Source organism: Vigna unguiculata, chromosome 3 (assembly GCF_004118075.2).
Source record: "Vigna unguiculata cultivar IT97K-499-35 chromosome 3, ASM411807v1, whole genome shotgun sequence".
Lineage (NCBI taxonomy): Eukaryota > Viridiplantae > Streptophyta > Magnoliopsida > Fabales > Fabaceae > Vigna > Vigna unguiculata.
In genome coordinates, this window is record NC_040281.1 from 10,792,702 (window position 1) to 10,818,726 (window position 26,025).

General features: G+C 29.6%; 3 protein-coding genes, 1 long non-coding RNA gene and 1 other non-coding gene across 5 annotated transcripts; 4 read left to right on the forward strand and 1 right to left on the reverse strand.

Annotated features, from left to right (window-relative positions):
* Positions 1–1,729, forward strand: LOC114179094. The gene is made up of 2 exons (XM_028065310.1): positions 1–372; positions 468–1,729. The coding sequence occupies exons 1-2, from the start codon at positions 132–134 to the stop codon at positions 1,505–1,507; spliced, it is 1,281 nt and encodes a 426-aa protein (XP_027921111.1). The 5' UTR covers positions 1–131; the 3' UTR covers positions 1,508–1,729.
* A 2,667-nt stretch (positions 1,730–4,396) lies between these two features.
* On the forward strand, positions 4,397–4,470 carry TRNAT-AGU. The gene has a single exon. It is a non-coding gene; the product is annotated as a tRNA-Thr (tRNA).
* Positions 4,471–4,618: 148 nt separating this feature from the next.
* On the reverse strand, positions 4,619–6,769 carry LOC114176216. Its single transcript, XM_028061172.1, has 5 exons — positions 6,425–6,769; positions 5,910–5,973; positions 5,614–5,778; positions 5,358–5,423; positions 4,619–5,171 (listed from the first exon to the last, which is right to left on the reverse strand). Exons 1-5 carry the CDS (start codon positions 6,682–6,684, stop codon positions 4,983–4,985), a joined length of 744 nt encoding a protein of 247 aa, XP_027916973.1. The 5' UTR covers positions 6,685–6,769; the 3' UTR covers positions 4,619–4,982.
* Positions 6,770–9,823: 3,054 nt separating this feature from the next.
* On the forward strand, positions 9,824–11,683 carry LOC114179853. The gene is made up of 3 exons (XR_003603537.1): positions 9,824–10,060; positions 10,163–10,231; positions 11,391–11,683. It is a non-coding gene; the product is annotated as an uncharacterized LOC114179853 (long non-coding RNA).
* A 5,002-nt stretch (positions 11,684–16,685) lies between these two features.
* On the forward strand, positions 16,686–20,486 carry LOC114177954 (G-type lectin S-receptor-like serine/threonine-protein kinase B120). The gene is made up of 7 exons (XM_028063573.1): positions 16,686–18,045; positions 18,405–18,527; positions 18,652–18,869; positions 19,024–19,234; positions 19,360–19,597; positions 19,684–19,831; positions 20,078–20,486. The coding sequence occupies exons 1-7, from the start codon at positions 16,758–16,760 to the stop codon at positions 20,384–20,386; spliced, it is 2,535 nt and encodes an 844-aa protein (XP_027919374.1). The 5' UTR covers positions 16,686–16,757; the 3' UTR covers positions 20,387–20,486.
* Positions 20,487–26,025: the final 5,539 nt, after the last annotated feature.

The following is a 26,025-nucleotide window of genomic DNA, read 5'->3' on the forward strand; positions in this document are numbered from 1 at the left end:
AGTGGGTGAAGGAGGGGGGTCCTATATAAATTCAGAGATCAACCGCAACAATGCCAGCGGGGGGGAATCTACGTGTCTCTGACACCGAATCCACATTCTAAAGTAACGCTTCCACTTCTACTCACCGGAGAATGACGTCACACTCTCACTACCAACCTGACCTAGACGCCGACTCCGTCACCTCCTCCCCTCGCTCCGATCATTTCCACGACGCGCCGCCGCGCGTCCGCTTCATGTGCAGTTTTGGCGGCAAGATCCTCCCCCGCCCCCACGACAACCAGCTCCGTTATGTCGGCGGCGACACTCGAATCGTCGCGGTCCACCGCTCCATCTCCTTCTCCGCCCTCATTCTCAAACTCTCCAAACTCTCAGGTACAAGAAAACCAATCTCAGACCACATCCCTCGTCTTTGAATTTTTAATTAAAATTATAATTTCTGTTTCTGTGGGGGGTTCTATTGGATGCAGGCATGACCAACATAACAGCGAAGTACCAGCTCCCGAACGAGGATCTGGACGCGTTGATTTCAGTCACGACGGACGAAGACGTGGAGAACATGATGGACGAGTACGACCGCGTTGCACAGAATCAGAACCCGCGATCGGCGCGGCTTCGGCTCTTCCTCTTCCCCGAAGGAGAAGACTCTCGAACCAGTAGCATCAGCTCGCTATTGAACGGCTCAGCCAAACGCGAGAACTGGTTCCTCGACGCGCTAAACGGTGGCGTTTCGGGTCTCGAGCGTGGCCGCTCTGAAGCCTCTTCCATGGTCTCGGAAGTACCCGATTACCTCTTCGGATTAGACAACTCCGACGAAACACACCAACGCGATCCACGACCCAAGGACCGACCCGTTCTACAAGACAACGTTTCCGTTTCGGATCCGGGTTCTCCCGCTCCGATTGTTTCCTCACCGTACTGTTCCACCTCATCAGCGCCCTGCGTTCCTTCTCTTCCGAACCTTCCCCCAGTAAAGACTAAACTTTCAAACTCTGTTTCTGATTCGGACTCCAAGGAAAATCAAATCGAACCTGAATCGGAACCTCAACCCAACCTCAACCAAAACCTCTACCCGGGTAACCCTGTAGTCCACTATCCCCAAGAATCTCCTTATTCTGCTCATACAGTAAACCCGGTTCCTGTTTTCTATGTTCCCGGACCGGTTCGACCGGGAACTGTGTCGGTTCCTATGCAGCAGACACCTTACCCCTACGTTCAACAACCATACCATGCAATGGTGCCATCTCAGGTTCCCATCGGCTACCATCATTTGATTCCGGGTTCGGGTCAAGTATATGGCGCAGGCGTGAGGCCGGTGTCTCCACTGCAACCTTACAACCCTTCCGCCGCAGTGGTTCACGACGGTTTGAAACAGCACGTGTATCACGCCGTGCCGAATTCCGGTCCGCTTCCCGTTCACCCGATGATGCCCATGACCGGTGCTGATGAACTGCAGAGAGGTGGAGCGGAGTACGTGATGGGTCGGGGCCCCAATTCGCTGAATAACTGAAGCGGTTTTTGTGTTGCGGGTGCTGAATTATTATTACTACAATCATGCAAATGGGTAATTCATGTGTACACGTGTGCCTGCACCATCAAGTTTGGGTTTTTTCCCTTATTCGTTGAATTGAATGCATTACAAACCGAAAATGGTAATTACATGAATTTCTTTGAGCAAGTTATATCAGGTTGTACATTATAATAAATAATAAATAACATTATTGATAAATAATATTTCGTTTTGCTGCCAATAAATTTTGCTTTTGGGTATTGTTGTTGGATAAAAAAGAATTCGCAGATTTTTTTTTCTGCCATTTATGTAGAATAAAATTAAACAAGAGCTTTAAAACTGATTTAGTAATTAAGAGAAAAAACGATTTTTCTTTTTAAATTGCTTTTTAAAATTTTGATAAAAATCTAGACTTTACCTCTGATTTTATTCTTTTTTTTTTCTTGGATCAGTTAAGATATAGTGGAGCTTAAATCATATTTCACGAATTGTAGGTATTTGGCCATGTTGTATTTCAATAAGCAAACACCGCTGGGAATCTTTTGATCTGATCTCAACCTGTATAAAAGAAAGAAGGTTTTGTATTTTTGCTATTAAAGAAAGAACCTTTATGAGGAGAAATATTGGATAAGGAATGTCTTAGGTGCTCACATATTATCTACAATAAATGCATATTATTTTAGTTATAACGTTAAAAAGATGGTTAAAGTATAAAATATAGATGCTTTCTACATGTTTCTTCTTCTTGCTTACCTTAGCTTAACGAATCTCTCTCTTTTTCAACCCAATAACCCTAATTTTCAACTTCAGTATATGAGTTTTAAGAGTCTATTTAAATAAATATCTTCGTAATTCTTTATTTTATAAGGGAAACAAATAAAAAGAAGAAAAAGAAAATTAACATTTCCATAACTAAAATTAGAGTTATTTAAAATCAGAGCAATTCAATCAAATAACTACAAATTCATCTAAAAAAATAAAAGTATAAAAACAATTTTTTTAATTTTTCAATTTATACTTTTCTCAATTGCGTGATTTAGTTCAAATTCAAAAAAAAAAAAGGAATAATTAACCCAAATTAAACTAACGGATGTATTCAAATAAGTACAAAGTTATATATTTAAAATTAATTAACAACCACAAATAACCATATAATTGTAATGTATTTAAACTTAAATATTGTACAGTTGATTTATTAATTGCATTTACAATACATATAATAATAAAAATATGATAAAAAAATTGTATTGTAATTTTTAGCTATAAACTTGCATAGTTAATTTATGAATTCGAGATAAAGTTAAAATTATGAACATAATAATGATTAAAAAAAAGTGATGCATGTATAATGTAACATTCTAATTTTAAAATTTACACTATTAACTCAATTATTATATAATGTAACATCATGTCACAAACCACACTACATGTAGTTCCTACTAAAGTTGAAAGTAAATTTAGTCAAACATTAAAGGTGTATTTCCTTTAGTGATAGTGTTGTGGATTATTTATGGAAGCATAAACAATTATTCTTCGTTTCATAACTTAAGAGAAGTTAGGTTAGCAGTATTGTCATTGAAGTTTATTGTTCTAAATGGACTTTAAATTCAATATCTAAACTCAAATAATATCAACTTATGATTTCACCGTGAGTCTAGGGTTGAGTCTTGGGATTTAGTGACGAGCTTACAAAATCATCTATAGACATTTTATGCCCAATCATTCCAAAAAATGTTTGCATACTTTGTTTTATTGTGGTTGCTGACACATAATTAGTTGATGCTTATTCTTCGGATACCATCATTACTTCTTTTTTGGGAAAAAGAAGTTCATGACTCATAGGCCTTCTACCTTCACGCAACATTGTTTCATTAGGCTTTCGCCCATTGCAAAAAATGTACTTGTCTAAAGACCGAGATTCACTATTTCAGACAAACATATGCGTGTGTCAAATGAAGTTTATATACATTTTAGCTTTAACTTGAATTCTAAGAGATATTTGAATTGAGCTTGAAATTGATACAAATCTCTTAACAACATATGGTGAAGACATTCTTTGCATCACAAATTTAAACTCTAGTTATATTCTTATAAGTTCATGCTAGATTACCGACGTAGTAAATATCTGCATAGTACTTTATCATGAGTCAGACTATGCACTCATTATTTGTTCAATGCCTATCTAACACAACCTTTTCATGATTTAAGCTTTAAACTTTGTTATATTTAAATACTCAATTAAAAAAATATGATGTTAGACTTTTTTTTCTCTAATAATTTTATATTAAGACTCTCCTACATGTCTTACTTCTAAAAAAATGTTTACAAATTCTCTTTTTTTTATTCATATAATACCAATAAGAAGAACATTGTTATTTCTTTTCAATTTCTCCTCTACCTTTTTGTCGTTGTTCTCTTCCTTGTACCTTGTACATAGAGTTCCTCACAAATGATCCTTCATTAAACTCATTATTCTTAATGCATAACCTATACATTAGAAGCATAATGCACAAGTGACACATCATAACAAAACACGTATTTATATCCATTTTTTCCCTTCTCTTGAGAGAACTTTCTTAAAAAAATTAATTATTGATAAAAACAATACATACCTTGTATCGATAGTATAGCTGTAAAAAAAGTTGTTCAATGTCTCTAATTTAATTTTTTAAGTGTTAAATTTATCTTTGTATTTTAGAACATTTTAAGCATTTAAGACAAGACTTATAATATCAAATAATTTAACCATAAAATTGATTAATATTACATAATCATGAATTATGAAATAATATAAGAAAAAATTTAGAAACTTGTTCTTAAAATAGGGATGACCGTGAAAGTGAGACTCAAAAATCCAATTTATTACTTGTATTTGCAAATATTAACAAAGCTTTCATAGCTCAGTTGGTTAGAGCACCCGTTTAGTAAGCGGGAGGTCTTGAGTTCGACTCTCAATGAAAGCATTATTTTTATATTTTTTTCTCTTTTTTCTTCATTGCTATGAATCAACAATCGAATCAATGCTTAATGTTACGAAAGATTACGTAGTTCGGGCGGTTAGAGCAACTCGTTCAAGTAAATAGGAGGTTTCACGTTCGACCCCATCCAATGTGCATTTTTCTTTTTCTCAATTAATTATGAACACTTAATCTCATGAAACATTACATTATTCATCATAAGATGGCAGCATTTTTGTACCATCATCAGACTCTGTTACAAGTCTCAAACATCACCTTCCCAGAGGGAATCTGAAACAAACCATCGTTCTTCTCACAAATGGAAAGCCATCCAATTAACAATACTTTTGTTTCACTCCCCTCATCCATAACAACATAGTCCTTAACATGAACTTTCCTTGTATGGAGGAATGCTCAGCAAGAAATTTTCAATGTCATTCTTAAATGTCTGGCCAAGGTGCATGTTAAATGCCTTAAGATGAAGCATCACTGTTTCAAATCTTCGTCACCACCTTCAATTAAGATAGATTGCTGACATTTGTGTCTGATTTTGTTTCCAATGAACTTTCATCAATATTCATAATCGAAGGAGGATGTAACTGAAACAATCCTTTGCTCTTTTCGCCAAAGCCTCCTATGCATATTTTGTCACCCCGACCATGCCAAGTGCCATCTTCAACATTGTTCATCTCCAGCGTTCTAGACTCCTGCATCATGTTACGTGTTAAATCTCATCATTCACTCCATTTGCTACATACCAAATATATCCCATTTTGCTTAGCTTAAGAAACTACCCTTATTCAGTATTGTCATTGGAAGAAACTGATATGAATGTTCTTAAAAATGATTCAAGATAACTTAATTGAGAAGGGAAGGAAAGTTTCGAAAGTGACCTGACATAGTGTACAACAAGGACAGGCGAAATGGTAAACGCAATCGTCCAAGGAACTGTCACTACCCTGAAAAAGTTAATAATAAAGAGTGCATTAGAATTAGTTTATCAAAACATATCAAATTATATAAGCAAATAAATCAACAACACTATAGTCTTGCATTTATAGGAAATTATATGGGTCAATTTTAACCATAATTGTTGAATCATTCATCCGTAATCATCCAAACATTGTACAATTACAGAAAAATACTCACCTTGATGTTGAACTTCTTTCTTAGTCGTGTGCGGAAGAACCCTAAATATGCTACAAAGGAAACAACGAAGGCAACTGCCAGGTATAGATTGCAGTGACGTCTCGTGACAGCAAAGGCAATGCAGTTAAGAAAGGCACCCATGGCAAGAACAAAATATAACGCTGCCTGCAAAATAAGACAAGGAATCAAGCTAAAATAACTGCCAATTATAAACACAATCGTTTTAGAAATTTCATAGCAACTGTTTCATCATTTTTACCAAAACAAAAGCTGTTCAACTTTCTGATCAATGTTACCTGAATGTAGCAAGAACCAAAACCAGCTCTCTTCATGTTCTTCCCAAATCGGTAGCAGGGACAGCTGTAACAACAAAATGAACTACTATTTTCAGACATGGCGGATCATGATCACATAAAACATCTTAACTTTTCAAAATCAAATTTTGAGCTCCTTGATAGCTTCAAAGAAAACTAAAGGACTAAATTCATAACTCCTGCTCATTTCAACACTTTATTCCAGAAAACAAAAAAGTCTTTTTAGAAACTGTTATATATGACATAACTGAAAAGACAAGACAGACCTAAAAATGAACAAAGGTGAATACCCAGAAGGGAAACACAAGCAGAATGAACAATGACGAATACCCAGAAGGAAAAAAAAACAGAATGAACAATGATGAATACCCAGAAGGAAAAAAATCACAGAATGAACAATGATGATTACCCAGAAGGAAAAAAAAAACAGAATAAACAATGATGATTACCCAGAAGGAAAAAAGAAAAAAGAAAAAGGAAAATGAACAATTGATTACCATGTGGATTCAAGGGCGATGCGATGATCATCAAAACACTCAAGAATCTCACCCTCCCACATCCTTAGAACAGCACCAAACTCAGCACTCTCTTCTTCTTGATCATCATCTTCAACACCAAGCCTCCCCCATTTTCCATGCTGAGCTTGCAAAGCCACAGTGGAACAGAGGACGTCAAAGTCTAAAACGGCCACACCCTGGAGCAAACTCTCTCTCTCTTCCTCTTCCATGACCCTCTCCTGCCTCTCGAAATCCCCCATAGCCTGAAATGAAAAGCTTTGGTGGATCTGTTATGCGGGCTTAGAACAGAGTACGATAGAGAAAAGATGAATGAATGAAAAGAAGAAAATAATTTATATTATTAAAAGAAGAGGATAAGATAAGGACGGTTGTTTTGTTGGTGAATGTGCGTTGACACATTCATGAATCTCTTAGGTTGGCGGGAAATAATTGTATCAATTATAAGGGTGCAGCTGTTGCCACGTGGAAAGTGAAATAGAGTAGCTGTGTTTTCTCCACTACATAACAAACTAACGGTGTGTGCTGCTACCAATTTCATACTGGATCTTATTCCTATCTTTTTCCCACTAATTCACAATTACTATTAAATAATTAAAATGATTAAGCACTTCGTTTTTCGTTTCTACCTCTACGGTTTGTTTTAACAGCAACACACCGTTTCTAACAGGAAACTAAATCAATTATAAGAAACCAATTTCAACCCTAACTACCTAGTTGAAGAAACTTCACGCCACTCCCAACTCTGTTTATCGTAAATTGACATGCCAGTAGTCAGATTTTGACTTCAATATTATGTAATTATTAATTCATCAATTTATTTTAATATTTATTATTTATTATAGAAAACTATTCATTAACTCCAAGGAAGATAGGTATGGAGAAAAAGGGAAAAAGATTAAAAATGATAAGTAATGGATAAAATTATACACATAGGATGAGGAATCAAAACGGAATGAAAGATATGAATATTTTATAAATATTTTTTTAACCAAGCATATATTTTACCAACAATAAAATAAATATTTATCTTATATTTTAAGTCTGAATTCTTATTAAATTGATTTTTTTATTCTTGTTGATATATTTAATTTTTTAACTACTTATATCTTTTCTGTCTCTCACCTTTTATATTTAAAAGTGTATATTTTTTAAATTGTCAATAATTAAAATTAGAAGTTTGTTACAATGTTTTCGACGCAAAATAATTTGTTTTTAGGTAGATCAACTGGTAATGTATGAATAAATATAGAATTGATCTTTGTTGACCAAAAAGATCGTGATTTTAATGTTAATAATTGTTTGAGATTTAATTCCAAGATTGTACAAAGTTCCATAATAGTTAATGAAACATTATTAGTGAACTAATCTTGAAATTTTTGAAACATCATTTTACGCGTTGGGATTTTTAAAAATATAAAAGATATAAAAAATTACGTTATGAGGAGGAAGTTATTTGTTATGATGGATAAAAACGGAGATAGAGAATAAAAAAAAAACTGCAGAATGTGTAAAACAGAAAGAGTACGTAATATATATATATATATATATATATATATATATATATATATATATATATTTTTTTTTTTTTTTGTTAAACGAAACAAAACGGCAACTGGAAGAAGAAACACCGGTAACTGCAAAAGGTATGTTAATAATTGAGTATACATTTTAACAACAATAAAATAAACATTTATCTTATATTTTAAATCAGGATTCTTATTAAATTATTTATTTGTTCTTGATCATATATTTATTTTTTTAACAACTTATATATTTTCTATTTATCACTTTTTATATTTACATGTGTATACTTTTAAAATTTTAAATAATTAAAAATATAAGTTTTTACGATGTTTTCAACTCAAAATAATTTGTTTGAAAAATTTGTTTATAGGTACATCACATCATCAATTGGTAATGTATGAATAGATGATATATGATTGATTCTTTGTTGACCGACCAAAAGATCGTGATTTTAATGCTAGTAATTGTTTGGGATTTAATTCCAAAATTGTACGAAGTTCCATAATAGTTAATGTATGACTAATATTGATGCGTTTGAAACATTGGGGAACTAATCTTTGAATTTGTTTTGATACATCATTTACGAATTAGACTTTCTTGACAAAATTATATCAATATTAAATTTGATTCATATGGTTCACATATATTTGTTTCCTTTTAGATTTTTCTTAAGAAAGTATTGAACTTCTGGTCTTAAATGGGAAAAGCTTTATATTTTGGTTTCACATAGGGTTGAGGAAAACATTCGCACCCATTCGAAACTATCAAAATCGGGAAGTAAAATCAGTGAACGGTTGATTTTAATCAAATTGGAGTTATCACGGATAAAAAATTCGGATAAGAGTTGTTAACAAGTGCTTTAAGATATGGGTTAAAAGTAATTAATATGCATTAAATTTTATATAATTTTATAATTAATTGTGATATTAAATGAAATATGATTTAATAATAATTAATATATTTTATTTTATTTAAAAGATAATGATGTTTATAAATATTATATAGTTGTGTTAATATTTTATTTAATATTTAAATTAAAAAATAATAAAATAGTAAAATAATTATATTTTAATATATTTAAAAATTAAAATATAATTAAACATAAAAAAAAATTAAATTAAAAAAAAAATAGTGTTAAAAATTTATGGATATCCGAATGAATCCATATCCCACATGTTAACTTTTCAAATCCCACATCTAAAATTCTACTCTCTATAACTCTTGAAAGCCAGATAATGTAATGGTTGGGTGTGAATTTTAAAATTCTAAATTTGAATTTAATTGGATTGATTAATCTGAATTTGAATCTTATCGTAACTGATCGATGCTCACCTCTAGTCTCACGTGTGGATATTCAGGGATGACAATAAAATCGATCACAAATAATGTCTTCTTACCGACCAGAGAAAGATTCATTCGTTACTCGTCAAATATATATTTAAAAAATATTTGTAGATTTTTTTTAAAATTTATAGATACTTTACACATAAATACTTTTAAAAAGTATTTTATAAATTTTTAAAATAAAACTAATTAAAGTTTATTAAAAAGTATAAAATTAAATATAAATTAAATTTAATGTAATATAATATATATTAAATTTTAATTTTAATTTTTTATAAGTAATAAATATTTGTCTTTATAAATATTATGATATTCAATTTGTTTATAAATTCATATTAAAATATTCATTATCTACCTGCAATAATTAATACTTGCAAGAATCTGCTCTAAATTTTATATATACATATATGCTACGAATTTTATATATGCATATATTTGCGGGATATGTATTTTTTCATTTCTGTATACCATTTTTTATTTAGGTATTTACATGAAAAACTCTAATACTGTAAGTCCATTAATTTTATTCTCCGTTTTTGCCTAAATCCTTAAGGGTTGTCCCAAAGATGGTTGGGTCTAGGGCTGATCCAAGAAGGGGAAACCATACCCTAAGTCTGTCCAAACCTAATCTTTTCCATTTATTCGCAGAAATCGCAGCCGTCAAGCCCTAACCTCTTCCCAGAAGCTCTGCTAGGGTTTACTCGATCTCAATCAAGTGAGCTCCGTTCATCCTCTTGATTCGCGTAGGTACTTTGCGACTCATACACCCCTTGTTCAGTTCGTTGTTCTTTTTCCTAATAGGGTTTCGTGTGAGTTTATGTTAAGTCTTGTTCCGCTGTTCTATTTCAGCTAGCCACCTCTCCCTTGTACCGTTGGGTCCCATTGTCGGAGTTGAAACCCCGGTCTAGCTAGTTCCAAGTAAGGGAAGCTAGGACCCTCGTTTTCTTGTGTTTTTCGCTACTTTGTTGTTAGTTCGTGTTTGTGTGACTTGGTTGTCATTGCATCTGATCTGGATTATGTTAAAACATGTTTTGTTTCGTGTTTGTGGCTTCTGAATGAGAAAACAGTGACGAGTGCTGGTTTTCTCGCCCAAGCGAGCTAGACTCGCCTAAGCAAGATTATCAGATGCTCGCCCAGAATCTGCCACTCGAATTGTCGCCTAGGCGACTTGTGTTCTTTTTTAGTGAGGAGTGCTCTCGCCTAGGCGAGAAGGGACTCGCCTGAGCGAGACCTCGCAGAGTCCCCTGTCCCCTTGTCGCGCCCTCGCCTAGGCGAGATGGGGTTCGCCTGAGCGAGAGGGTTCCCTCACCTGAGCGAGCCCTGTTAGCTTGAGCGAGGGAGAGGGTAGTTTTTGATGTTGTTATTGAGTGGTTCACCGATGTGTGGCTTGTTTATCTAACTCAAATACTTTACTAGAAGGATTGCGTGATGATAGCATGATTAATATGTTACATTTGAAATGGAAATGGCATGTTATTTGATTGGGTATGAATTGGAAAGCATGAGTTGTATGAACTGTTGATTATACATGATGTTTATGTTACAGAAAATTCTTGATTAGTGGGTGGAACATGTTTAAAATATGGGTAGGGCATAATTCCATGACTCTTGTAGTGAGAGATTTTGGTGGCGCCTCATCGATTGGACGTAATTCCATGGACCCTCTTGAGGGGAGTCCCTGGTGGTGCCTCGACAAAAGGACGTAATTCCACGGGGGGTCGTGGTGGTGCCTCAAGGCCAGGACGTAATTCCACGTAGGCCACGTGGTGGTGCCTCTGGTAAGGGTGTAATTCCGCGAAGGCCTCGTGGTGATGCCTCACTGTTAGAACTTAATTCCACTGTCTTGTGGTGGTGCCTCATTATGCGTATCCGGATAGTCAGGTCTTATAGTCTCGAGGGGTCTGGTATATCATATATATATATATATATATATATATATATGCTTATTTTTATGATTGAATGATGATTACTATGATGTATGAATGTTGTGCACCAGCTTACCCTTTCGCTTGTTTGTATGGTTGTGTGTGTGGTTTTTCTCTCTTGTAATGATCATCAACTCTATCGATGTGAGTAGATGTGGGAACCCGTGGCAGTGGTAATGACAATGGGGATGCTACAGCTTGATGGTTAAGGACGGGTATGGGACTCACTATGAAGTCCTCAGCGAAAGAAGTTTCATTGTCTAGTTTTATCTTTCTGTACAAGAATTTATGTTGTTATTGATACATTTTGTTTAGGTTAGACAATGTGGTGCCTTCTTTCTTTTGTTATGAACATGGTTGAGATATTTTGTACCTTCTTATCCAATATCCGCATTTTTGATATTTATATATGTATGACACTTTATTAAATTGAATTCACCTTTTAAGCGTTACAAATACCATTATGTTTTAACAAAACACTGACCAAATTATATGTATTTTTTTCTTTCTACCAATACCAAAACATGTCATATATAACATATAATTCTTTGATTTAACGTAAATAAACGTGGCCGATAAAAAAAACGTGACTTAATCCAGGTGCTGCTTTGATTTTTATCATGATGGTCTCTTGAAAGTTCTATTTACTTTTAAAATAAGCATCAATGTCTAATTGAATAATGAATTTTCAATTTGATATATTTATATGTAAAACTATACCATATACTTGTCTAATTATCTTATTCAATTTTTTTAATATTATTTATATCTTATCATAAGCATTGACAAAACTTTAAAGTAATATTGAATAAAGATGATTTTTTTTATATATTCCTTCTCGTAACAAACTTATCGAGCTAAGATAAATATGTTATCTTTTATACAATTGAATATAATTATTTATATCTTTATCATTAATATCGGCAAAACTTTAAAGTAATATTGAATATATATATATATATATATATATATATATATATATATATATATATATATATATGATTTTTTTCCACAGATTTCTCTTAGTAACAAACTTTTCCAGCTTATGAAGTAATTGGAAACAGATTATTATCACATCCATTATTATTATGTCAAAATGTCACAGAAAAATAATGACAATCATGATTATGTTATTAATAATAATAGTTATTATTATTATGATTATAAAGTTGACCATAATGGTGACTATAATTAAATGGCCATGACGATTTCAGTGTAATTTGAAGATTAAGAATCCTTTATGAATTTTATTTTATGTAATAATTTTTTTAAATGTTAATGATTATATGATATTTTAATTTTTAACTTTTAAATATTTTAATTTTAATGATTTGTTATTTTTAATTTCAAATTAACATTTTTATTAATTGACTTTGTAAAAAATATGTTATGATACTAAAAATTAATAAAATTATTATTAATATTATTATATCTTGTTATAATTATAAAATTAAATAGAAATAGTTTTTATAATTTTATTATAAATAGTTTTTATTATTTTGTTGGTAATTTTATAGTTAAAAAAAATTCAGTTAAAAAGATTGGTTAAAGTTAAAAAAAAACGGTAACTTTATAATAAATTGATGAAACAATTATTTTAATTTTAAAAAAATATATTTAAAAAATAAAATTAAAAAATAAATATGAAAACAAGATCTCCTTCGTATATATTTATGTAGAAGTATAGATATAAGATATTAAGGTTACATCGAGTTTAATTTAAGATTTAATATAACTCGACTAATTCTCTTGAGTTAGATTAAGGATAGTAATGGTCGGATCAGGCCGGATAATGTTTACTTAAAACTCGACCCGATTCCTAACAAAAAGATCGATATGTTATTATTCCATTACTTATTGAATATCCTTTTAAAAATATCTGTGAGTTTAATCTGCAAGTATCCATGGACATCTAACGATATTTAAATATTTTCTTGTAATTTTTTAAAATGAAATTTAAATGAAATTACAAAAAAATATAAAATTAAATATAATTAATTTTAAATTTAATTATATTTAATCTAATAAAATATAAATTAAATTTTAATTTTAATTTAATTTAATTTAATAAAATAATTTTATTTTTAATTTTAATTTTCTACAAATAATAAGTACGAATAATATGATACTCGCACAGCATTTATAAAAAACATATTAAAATACTTACTATCATAAATAAAACATATTAAACTACTTACTACCCATAAATAATAAATACTCGCGATCGCATATTTTGTTCGCGACACTTATATTGTTTTTTCATCCCATCCCAAAGTGAGATATAAAATTATTATTTAACAACCCGACCTTTATATAATGCATTTGGGTTATTAAATTAAGTAATTAAAAATACAACGAATTAAGATTTGAAAACTTTCTTAAAATATTGAATATGTTTTCAAATATTTTATTATTATTTTCATCCCTTTTAATCTAAATATATTCTTTTATATCTCTGAAACTTAAATATATTTTATAAGTTTTTATTAGTAAAAGGATAGAAAAAAAACTTACAAAAAGACGAGTTAAAATAATTTAATTATGGCTCAATTTTATTCAAATAATAAAATCATAATTTTAAATTAAAATAATAAAATTATAATTATTCAAGAGTTTATTGTATTTTTTTTTCTTCTATAAGAAACAACTAAACATTTATTTGGTTAAATAAAAGTGTTATTTGAGAAAGTTTGTATGAATTTTATGGATATAAAAGATGATGTATTGATTTTATTGAAAAATTTATTAATTACATAATATTGTTATGCATTAAGACTTTTATTTTGACTATAAATTTTAATTTCAGGTTCATGTGCTACTACGATAACCACTACATTAGAGACTACCTAAATGTATAATTTTAAAATCGTTACTTTTTATTGGAAATATTATTTAAAAACTTAAACATGATGATTATATTTTCTCACATGTAAGATAAAATAAAATTTTTCCTTCAAACTAACATTTTCTTCAAGTATTTATTATCACTTATAAGCATTTGTCTTAATAAAATTCAATTTCAAACAATACAAAAATTAAAACCAACTTCTAAAACATTGTTCTCATTATGCAATCCAATCGACTATCTCTCCCAATATAGAAGTTTATAAAAATTTCATTAAAAACAAAATTAATTATGATTTTATAAAATATAAAATTATGATATCTTTTAAATTTTTATTCAAATAATAAAATCATAATTTTATAATTATACTATTTTGAATTAAAATAATTAAATTATAAATTTATAAAATCATAAATTATAAAATTATAAATCAGAAAATTTTAAAATAATAAAATAATATACGGTGACATATCAAATATGACAAGATAATAATCATGTCACTCTCTTAAGCCACATCATCTCTTAACAGAAAAAAGTTAAAAGTGAATAATCAATTAAAAAAAACTAAATTTATTAAGTATTCAATAAACCACAAAAATTTGTAAAAAATCCAAATGAAAATTCGATAGACTTAAAATATAATTAGACGTATAAAAAATATCAATGTTAATTTGCATTGAAAGAACCATAGTGTTATGAATCAACATTTGAATAATCATGTGAATAGTGAAAATGAAAAAATACAACAAAATTTTAAGACATGTGAAATAAAACAAACAGCAAATTAGAAAAATGACTTCCTAAACATTTACATACATCCACACAACAACAATGTAGTCGTGTTGCTATCCAAAAGAAACAAACAAAAAGAAAATTGGAAAGAAATCTAAAAGAAAAGGAAGTTGGAAGTTTTAATTTATACATGTCAAGCTCTAAAAGTAAGAATGTAATTTGTTTTTAATTATTTACAAAAATATCCTCACTTTCTTTTGTTGTTTATTTCTAAATTTGATATAAAAATGTAAAGTTAAATATTAATTTTCTTGTAATGAGAAAAAATATTATACTAATAACATTTTTAGATTCAGAAGTAGGGTTTAGTTTGATTTATTGAAGTTGAAAGTAAGAATGTGTTACCAAACCCAATCTGATGCAGAAACCATTGAATAACCGAACTATGATGTGGAGATTTTTCCCAATTCCGTGTAGCATTTTTCTTGTGATTACAGTTGAAAATTCCATGATGATGCTTGGTTCCTGGAGTCTTCCCTTTTTCAGCGCGCAGGCTCTTAAAGTCAATATATTTTTTCATAATAAAATTCATATAATTCTGTACAATTTGTTCATATATGAGGGAAAAACAATATTTAATCGAGAAGGTACACCTGTTACCACCAATATTTCCATCTTCAAACCTTTTCAACTTCTTATTCATTAACTAACACCACCACACGTGTTTCTTTCACTGTTTTTTATCTTTTTTCCCCCAAATTCAACGCAACTAATAGTTACACATCTCATAATTCAACTCACTCATCTGCATCTTCTTCACTCTCTCCACTCATTTTTCACACATTCATTTCATTTCAACGTTCTTCATTTAATCTTAGATCCTTCTTTATCTAAACAAACATCTTAAATTTAACAAAACAAAATTTTATTTCAACACTCATTTTTGGCTATCACTCCACATTAGAAATGTCCTCTTTTTTTCTTTCATTTCTTATCATTTTTAAATACTTTCACTTTTATTTACCTGTTTATTTAAAATTTAAAACAATGGTAATTATGTTTTTACCTTTTCATAGTTTTTAGTTAATATATATACATTTATCGTAATATAGAAAACAGGATAAAATAAAAATGTCATAGCTATTTATATTTCTTCTGAATATAATATTTTATTATTAGAAACTAGTTCTCATGTGATTGCTTTTTCTTTTCAAAATAGTATTATTAAATGACCAAAAAGTTAAAATTTAAGAGATAATAATTTATTAATTTAGTCTTTGTACAAGTATTTTTTTTACAAGTAATTTATCAATTTAATTCTTAAACTCAAAAAAAAAACTTATTAAAATGAATCCTATAAGTATTATAGATTTGGTTTCTATCACCAATATTTATTTTACATGTTTTTAATTTAAACCTTATAAGTAAGATATTTTAAATTTGATCCATATATTATAGAAATATTTTTAATTTGGTCTCTTACCTGGAATGACCAATTTAAGAACACACTTCAATCAAATTAAAAATATATTATCTTTTCTGATAAAATTAAAAATTTGTTGGATAGACGTAAACTTAACAATGCATCATACAATTGAAAAATATCATATAGAAACTGTTTTAAATATATAACTAAACTATATGAGATTAAATAATTTACACGTTTCACTATTTTTTTATATTTGAAAATATAACAAAAATGATTGATTATTAATTATGATTGAGTTCAAAGGAACAAAAAAAAATAAAAATAACGTTGGCAGTATTCATCATGTGGCCTAAGTGGTCAAATGTATGTCAACGTGACACCTACTTGGTCAGAGAAGAACAGCATGAGGAGCCATTGAACCTTCTTCTTCATATTTATTATTTACTCATTTTTCATCATTCTTATTCCCATCAACACACAAAACCACTTAATCCTCTGTGTAATCTCAGGGACATGGGCATGTCCACTGCACCCAAATATACAAACTTTCTGCTTCTTCTCCTCTTTCTCTTCTCTTTTCATGCCTTCTTCTCTCATGCTGCCAATTCCCTAACAGTAGGCAGAGAAATCAGAGACAGCAATGGTACCGACAACTTGGTGTCAGAAGACCGCAGCTTTGAAATGGGTTTCTTCGGTTTTGATAACTCTTTGAGGTACGTTGGGATTTGGTACCACAACTTTCCGAGTTCAGCCACAGCATTCATATGGGTAGCAAATAGAGAGAAACCCATCATGGGAAGAGGAGGTTCCATCAAAATCAAAGGTGACGGAAACTTGATTGTTGTCGATGGAGAGAACAACGAGGTTTGGTCAACTAACAAGTCGATGTCAACGAACAACACAAAAGCTGTTCTTGGTGATGATGGGAACCTTGTTCTTTCAGAAGAATCAGAGCATGGGAAAGTTGTGTGGCAAAGCTTTGAGAACCCAACGGATACCTTCGTGCCGGGTATGTCCCTACCAATTAATGGTGGAATGGGTATGTTCAGGTCGTGGAAATCAGCAACGGATCCTTCACCGGGAAACTACTCAATGGGGGTTGACTCTGGGGGATCGACGATACAGATTTTGATTTTGGATGGGGAGAAAAGGAGGTGGAGAACTGGGTATTGGGATGGTAGAGTATTCACTGGTGTCTCCAATATGACAGGAAGCTCTCTTTTTGGTTTTAAAAATAACGGGAATGAGTTTACATATACGTGGAATGAAACTGAAAAGGTGAGGTTTCAGATAACTTGGGATGGGTTTGAAAAGAAGTTTGTATCGAATGAAGAAGAGACACTGTGGAATAATACACAACACGAGCCTTATAATAAGTGTGAGCATTATAATTTCTGTGGCAATTTTGCAGTGTGTGATATCTCTAAGGCATCTGTTTGTAGTTGCTTGCACGGGTTTCAACAAGGGGAATTGAGTGAGTGGAATGGGGGAAATTCAGGGGGTTGTAAGAGGAGGACTCCACTGAAGGCTGAGAGAAATAGTTCTGGAACTGAGGTTAGTGTTGCCGATGATGGTTTCTTCGTTCAAAGGTGTACAAAGTTGCCAGATTTTGCACGTGTGGAGAGTCCGGGTGATGATGGGGATTGTAAGCGGTTTTGTCTGCAGAATAGTTCTTGTACTGCGTATTCATATACAATTGGAATTGGGTGCATGATTTGGTATGTGGACTTGGTTGATGTTCAACACACTGAAAATGATATTGGAAGTGTACTCAACATCCGTCTTGCTGATTCTGAGTTAGGTAAGATCTTGAGTAATTTGTCTTTCTTTTCATTGATCTTTTTTTGAATCTTGATTTATAAATCCATTTTACATTCTGCCTTACATGCTTTCTTCATGAACTACTTGAATTTGTCATACTTCATGTCCAAACCAATCAAGTTTAGAAAATCTTGTCCTTGTTCCATTCAATGCACAGGAAAATTTTTTGCTTAATGCGTTAGGTTAGAGATTTTCCCATATAGCAGGAGGAACATATCTGTTAATTTGATGCCTGTGAATATAATGGATGGCAAATATCACTTCAAATCCCACCCAAGTTCTCGCAAGTTTCATGGATTTTCTGGTAGTATTTACAGCATATGATTTTTATGTTTTCAGAAGCAAGCGACGGAGAGAAAAAGTCCAAAACTTGGATAATAATAATAATAGCTGTTGTGGTGGGGCTGATCTGCCTTGGGATCTTTGTATTGCTGGTATGGAGGTTTAAGAGAAAACGTAAAGGTATTACTTTTATTTCCATTAGATTTTTTTTTCATCCTTCTGATGAATGAATGACAAGGTATTACAAACAGTTTCTTGATTCTCACTTTTGTATATTATCTCTTCTTTTCCATTTTGTCAACAGTTTCCTCAGCTTCTGCTAACAACATTGCTGAGTTTCCAATCATTGATCCAACGAGGAGCACAGATTTATCGACAGAATTTTCAGTATCAACTGACTTAGGTTTGGAAGGGAATAAGGCAGAACTTCCATTGTTCACATTTAGCTTCATTGCAGCAGCAACAGACAATTTCTCCGAAAAAAATAAGCTGGGACAAGGGGGATTTGGTCCTGTATACAAGGTAAAAATTTAACTGTTAACCTTACCTTAAGAATAGCGTTAATTGTACAACAAATTATGCTACAAATTTTACAAAAGTGAGTGAGAAAAAGTATGCTATGTGATGGAAAGACAAGAGAAGAAAAGGTTAATAGCTTTATTTATTCCATTTACAGGGGAAGCTTCCAGGAGGAGAGGAAATAGCTGTTAAGAGGCTTTCAAGAAAGTCTAGTCAAGGATTAGAGGAGTTCAAGAATGAAATGATGCTAATAGCCAAACTACAACATAGAAATCTGGTTAGATTACTTGGATGTTCAATTCAGGGAGAAGAAAAAATGCTGGTATATGAGTACTTGCCAAACAAAAGCTTGGACTGTTTTTTATTTGGTATGTTTCTTACCACTAACTAAGCATATTCTTTTTCTGCATCTTAATTTGGATAAGTTTGAAACAGAACCAACCAGTGCATGCATGTTCTTAATAATTGGCTTGTTCTTGTAACATCATGGCAGATCCTGTGAAGCAAACACAACTAGACTGGACAAAGCGCTTTGAAATAATCGAAGGCATTGCAAGAGGGCTACTTTACCTGCACCAGGATTCAAGACTACGAATAATTCATCGGGATCTTAAAGCAAGCAATATTTTATTAGATGAAAGCATGCATCCAAAAATTTCAGACTTTGGCTTAGCCAGAATATTTGGAGGAAACCAAAATGAAGCAAGCACAAACAGAGTGGTTGGTACATAGTAAGTGTGCTTTGATTTCACTTGTTTCACTTTATTCTCTTCAATCTTATGTGAAGCAGACTACTAACTCTATATCTTTGACACAGTGGCTATATGTCGCCAGAATATGCAATGGAAGGTCTCTTTTCGGTTAAATCTGATGTCTATAGTTTTGGTGTACTGTTACTAGAGATTATGAGTGGCCGCAGGAACACTAGCTTTCGCAACACAGAAGATTCAAGTCTCATAGGACATGTGAGTAACTCCTCCTTGCATCACTTTATGACTAAAAAAACTCTCACAAAACTTAAAATTTAGTGAAAAAGTTTCCATAAAGTAGAAAGGCACAAGTTATTTCTTTTCTTATTTAGTAGCAACTTTGGTGTTCACGTTAGTAAGTTGCAAGTTTCTATAACATGTTTGTGAAAGTAGAAGTATTTAAAATTCATGGTTTATTGGAGTGGTGAAGGCTGATTCTTTATGATGAAAAAATGGGTGCAGGCCTGGCGCATGTGGAGTGAGCAGAGAGTAATGGAGCTTCTTGATTCTTCCATTGGTGATTCAACTCCAAAGAGTAAAGCATTGAGATTCATACACATAGCAATGTTATGCGTGCAAGACTCAGCATCTCGCAGACCAAACATGGCTTCTGTATTGTTAATGCTGGCAAGTGAAGCCACAACTCTTCCTCTGCCTAAACAACCTTTGGTCACTGCTTCCATGAGGAAATTTGATGATGGAGATCAATCTTATAGCGAAGGCCTTGACGTGTCAAATGATTTGACAGTTACAATGGTGACAGGGAGATAAAAGTGTTCATGCCTTTGTGTTCAGTTTTGTTTAGACTTTTACTCCTTTGTATATAATTTTGGGTTAAGAATGTACGTAGTGTCTGAACTTTAAAACAAAATTAGAAAAATTTTGATTCATTTTAGTCTTTAAATTTTAGAAATGAATGGATATAGTTTTTTTAATCTAATTATTTTAAATTTTTTTTATGTATCGAACGAGTTTTGTACTAATTTTTGAGTTACTTACATAATTTGACATGTTCCTGCTTTAATGTATTTCAAAGAATGCATCTGACAAAAAAAGAAGAAGAAGATTTAACCTAATTGGATTAAAAAGACTATATCTATTCATTTCTAAAGTTTGAGAACCAAAATGTATCAAAGTTTCAAACATTGACGGATTTCAATTTCCTATCAAAGTTCAGGATCCTAAAACTTACTTAACCTTATAGTTTATATACCAACATATCTTTTTAGACTCAGAAAAAGTGCCTTGATTCTGGTCAATAAAAGAAGTCTTCTAGGTTGGTGGCTCTCATATGGAGAGATCATAGCAAAACCATCATGCATGCAAGTTGTATATTTGATTTTAGCATTTGCCTTGATTTGTTGTTTAGACATAGTTTTCATGTACGATCGTGCATATAGCAATTGATTATTGTATTCTTGGAGGGGCATCTTTCTTTTTTAAATATCTGAGTTGGACAACGCATAACTTGTAAAATAGAAAATCTCGCACCATGTTATATTATAAAACTACCAAAATATTCTGTTTGTGCACTATATCAATAGTTTATTTTATATAGATTTTGGGTGTTTTCTAGTGGAGATGATAATCTTATGAGGCTCGGATAAGATGAGACTATAAAGGACAATCAACTTTTTTTATACAAGTTTATGTTAAAGACTAATAAAACTCTAACATATGCATTGATCCACTATATAACATTGACATTTGAATGTGTTTGTGCCGTGGTGCAATTTTCTATACTACTACTATTTCACACGCATTTGAAATTTTCTTTTAGTATAAACCACGAGTATGGAAATAATTCAGGACTTCAACGTCACAAAATGATGAAATAATTTTGGCAAGTTCCTCTTCAGGAAACAACATTTATGTTTGAATATTTGTTTCCCCTTTCACTTTGCGAAAATGACTCTCTAGGAGATATTTAGTTCGAAAAGTCGTAAAACGAAGTTGTACGTTGTTTACAATATAGTTTCTTCAGCATTAACACTTCTACGTTAGAAAAAATAAATTGATTTTTCGTAAATTAAAATTAATTTGTTTATAAATTTCAAAAAGTCATATGAAAAAGCTTTTACGAATTTAAGTTATGAAAAGTAATTATAATTGTTTTGATACTTTTCTTTTTGGGAATGTTTATGAAAAAAATTGTCCAAGACCCTAATAGCATTTCTAGAAGTCCTTCTATCATATTTTAATTTAAATTTTATAGATTTTGCTGTGTTTTTCAAGATTTTTTTTTTTGCAATTTTCATTTCAATTGAAAGATGTTATAAGACTCACACTCTCGTTCTTATTTTATTAAAATAAGCTTTTGGGTAAATGGTTGGTTCATAACAACAAATAGAAACATATTTTTGTTTTTAATAAAATAAGAAAAAAATACACTTTACTATAAAAACTTTAACTTTTTTAATTAATACTTTTTTAAACTCAATTAATATCTTTACCTATGTATAAAGAGAATTATCTTTTTTATTCAAAATTATTTTCCAATTTTACTATTTGAATAAAAAATTTAAATTTAAATAATTATTTTATTAATTTTATTCTTTAAGTAATTGTTTTTTCTTAAATTTAATCATTTATTAAATTTAACTACTTTTTCAAATTATAAAAATTATTTAGATTTACTATAAAAATTAAATTTTATTATAAAAAAAACACACATGTGTATCACATATGTTCTCACTGGTATAAGATAATTAAGTATATATATATATATATATATATATATATATATATGTTTAATATTTACTAACGAAGAAATTAACATTAATGTATAATTATCTTTAAAAAAACATTAAAAAATTTAAATTTACAAAATGTAAAAGATAGAAAATATGTTTCATGAAATTAATATTTCCTTTAATAAATCGACAATAATCACTAAAACCAAACAACTAAAAATATAATTTCTTTTGTTATATTTAAATAAAATATTCATATTATTTTAATTAATCGACTATTTATCCAATACTTATTATTCTTATAAATCATGTCTCATTTTTTATTATAACACTTCACTTAACAACTCTTATAATAGACTTCAGACATACACGTTTTCAAAGGACGATGCAATTAGAAGAAAACAAATTTCTCGAATATTTTATTCTATTCAAACGCGCGGATTGGGAAAGTTAAAATTAATTTGTGTATAAACTTTTAAAAAAAATCATATAAAAAAGGTTTTGCAAATTTAAGTTATAAATAAATAATTTTAATAATATTTTTATTTTTCTTTTTGGGATGCTTATGAAAGAAATTGTCCAACACCCTAATAGCATATATAGGAGTCCTTCTGCCATATCTTAATTTAATTTTTATGGTTTTTTCTGTGTGACATTATTTTTAAAATTTTTTTAGAATTGTTTCCAGTACAATGATTTTATAAGACTCACATTCTCATTCATGCTTTATTAAAATAAATTTTGATAAATTGTTGACTCATAAAAATAGATATATACATATTTTATTTTCAATATAATAAAACAAATACAATTCTATTGTAAAAATTTATATATATTTTAATTTTATTTGCACTTTATAAATAAGATAATAAATACATGTTTTATCTTTAATAATCTTCACGTAGGTTTGTTAAAAATAACGTTAATATATAATTGTTATTAAAAGATCTTTTATTATTTATTTTTGGTTTTGTAAATTTAAAATTTGTTTTAAAAATAATTGTGTATTAAGGAGATAATTTTTCTTTTATTAAATACTTTACTAATACCATATGTGTTAAATTATCTTAATCAAAATTCAAACAAAAATAATAAATTTTTATTTTATTTTAAAAATATAATTTTATTCTTATTATATATTACAAATAAAATAATTCCAAAAAGAAGCAGAAGTGATGTTTTATTCCAAACATATAACTTTTTTCTCATTATATCACAAATAAAATATATCAAACTATTATTATTTTGAACCAATTATTTATTCAATAATTTAATATTTTTATTACGTAATGTCTTATTTTTCATAATTCTTCGTTGACTCTTATAATATTCCTGTCTTAATCTTAAGTATCTTCTCAGAATTTGAAAAATAAACTTCCGAATATAATAAGCTTATGGCCCAAAGGGAGACATGTAATTAGTAGAACACAAATTTCTGGAAAATGTGTTTTTTATTCTATTCAAACACACGGTTGAAAAAGTTGAAATAATTGTCTTCTTCTAAATATATTGAAGAATATTTAGTGTTATTGTTACACGTACTTGAAGCCTATCAGTTTTGAAAGTCTTCCGTAGAATCTTTCTTTCTTGTCACCTTTTATCTCACCTTTCCCTTTTTTTTTCTTTTTTTTTAACTTTTTTTTTTCTTTTTCTCTCAAATGGTTAAATTAATTGAGAAATACAACCGAGTTATTTTAATATCTTTATATTTATAATTTAAAGTAATGATGAAGTATTAAGAATTGATTCCTATGTAAAAGTCGTCTTTATAGCATGACTTTCAACTCATCGTACTCCAGTGATGTTCTTAAATAACAATCAATTACTATATACTAAAATCTTTCTTGAAATTCCTGTTATAGAGTGGGTCTAACTTAAAACTGTCACATGAAATTTGATTACATTATGTTTATTAGTTTTCTTTGTAGTTAATAGAACCAAGGATTATGTTTAATATTTGTATAAGATACGTATCTGTATATGATATTTTATGATACTTTATCAATATTTATTAATGAATATTTAATTTATAAAGTTATAATTGACTACAAGAATTTTTTTGAATAATAATTAGTTTTAATGACAAAAATAATTAGTCAAGATAATGACTAAACATTATAATTAAACATTATTAACAACAAAAATAGTTCAAAAAATTATAATTGGTTTCTAAATTTGTAACTAAAATAGTTTATATTATAAATTGTTTTATAAATTTCTCATTAACATTAACTACTAAGGTTTTAATTTGGATTCACATAATAATAATCATATATTTATTATGTTTTTAAGAATTATCGTATATTTCTCAATATTCATACATCACATATTTATTACATATTGTATCCTATTATTTATTATTTTCAAAATAAATATATTGACGCATCAAATATATGTCATATATGATACACGCGTCGTATATGTGTATGATAGTGTGTAACATATTACCACAACATCTTTTTTAGTCTTTCTTTAGAATTCTCTTTTAGAAATGAAATGTGAAATTAAGGATGCAAGCACCTATGACTTGACTCATGAATCCACCGAATCAACTGTACAACTTTGGATCACAACATTGTTTTAATTTACATTTTAATTATATATGCAAGAGCCTCTTGCATATATAATAATAATAATAATAATAATAATAATAATAATAATAATAATAATAATAATAAATTTTTTACTGTGTTTATGTGTATTGTATTAGTTTTTTGGTGAGATCATCAAATCCTAAAGATACCTAAAAATTCTTATCATAGATACTTGTTTGGATAAGATTCCAAATTATTTATAACTTTTTTTTGTTACAACCACTACTTTATTTAACATTTGTTTTATGTTCTAACGTTTCGAAATGTTGATTTGTATGTCAAAATATCTTCCACATTTATTTTCATTTTTCTTATTTAGAATATTTTAATCTGATTACTAAATAAGCAGTCTAATAGAATTTAAATATAGGTATTGTTACTAGTAACTAACCATTGTCAAATACTCCTTATAAAAGTCAAAAAGTCAGGAAATAATTTTAGTTAGTTAGTCTTTTAATAAGAGTTGAAAAGCATACAAATAGAATTAAATGTATATCAATATATTATAAATTACTCATTCAATATCTAACTATATTTCCTTTTCATATTATTTATCAAAATCTCTTAATAACTTGAATTTAATCTTTTACGGATTTTCTTCTCTTTGGACTTCAACAAGTCAAAGTCTATTTAGAGTGTGCCCATACCGTATATTACATTACATACTCATGTCAACCAAATTACCTAATTAGTGTGCAAATAGAGTTAAGAAAGAGTACTTAACTTTCAAAACATGCCTCGTAAGAATAAACTACATTGAAGGCATTCGGGTGCAAAATATAACAAAATAATATCACAATAATGTTATTAATATAACAAAACATCCCTTCTTATGAATTTTGTAAAATTTATTAAATTATTTGGTAAGATAACATACTAAACAATAATGTTACCTTATCAAATAAGCAACCTTATTGTTATTTATTGTATTTGAATTTGTAATTAACTTAATTCAATAAGAACTACACATTAAAAATTATTGAGTACAAACTTATGAAATAAAAGTTAATGGATAAAATTAAGAATGAAAGTGAAATTCATTTTAGTTGAAATAAAATTATTAAAATAAAAAATTTAAGATTGAGTTTCACTCCAATATGTTCTATTGACGAAGTTTACATAG

Bases quoted from the DNA above. Each gene is read 5' to 3' on its own strand.
- LOC114179094 (XM_028065310.1), top strand. From the start codon at position 132: ATGACGTCACACTCTCACTACCAACCTGACCTAGACGCCGACTCCGTC. The intron at 373-467 runs GTACAAGAAAAC...TATTGGATGCAG, and splicing joins CAAACTCTCCAAACTCTCAG to GCATGACCAACATAACAGCG.
- LOC114176216 (XM_028061172.1), bottom strand. From the start codon at position 6,684: ATGGGGGATTTCGAGAGGCAGGAGAGGGTCATGGAAGAGGAAGAGAGA. The intron at 5,779-5,909 runs GTAACATTGATC...CTTATTTTGCAG, and splicing joins TTGGTTCTTGCTACATTCAG to GCAGCGTTATATTTTGTTCT. The intron at 5,172-5,357 runs GTCACTTTCGAA...AACATGATGCAG, and splicing joins CTTGTTGTACACTATGTCAG to GAGTCTAGAACGCTGGAGAT.
- LOC114177954 (XM_028063573.1), top strand. From the start codon at position 16,758: ATGGGCATGTCCACTGCACCCAAATATACAAACTTTCTGCTTCTTCTC. The intron at 18,528-18,651 runs GTATTACTTTTA...TTTTGTCAACAG, and splicing joins GTTTAAGAGAAAACGTAAAG to TTTCCTCAGCTTCTGCTAAC. The intron at 19,598-19,683 runs GTAAGTGTGCTT...TCTTTGACACAG, and splicing joins AACAGAGTGGTTGGTACATA to TGGCTATATGTCGCCAGAAT.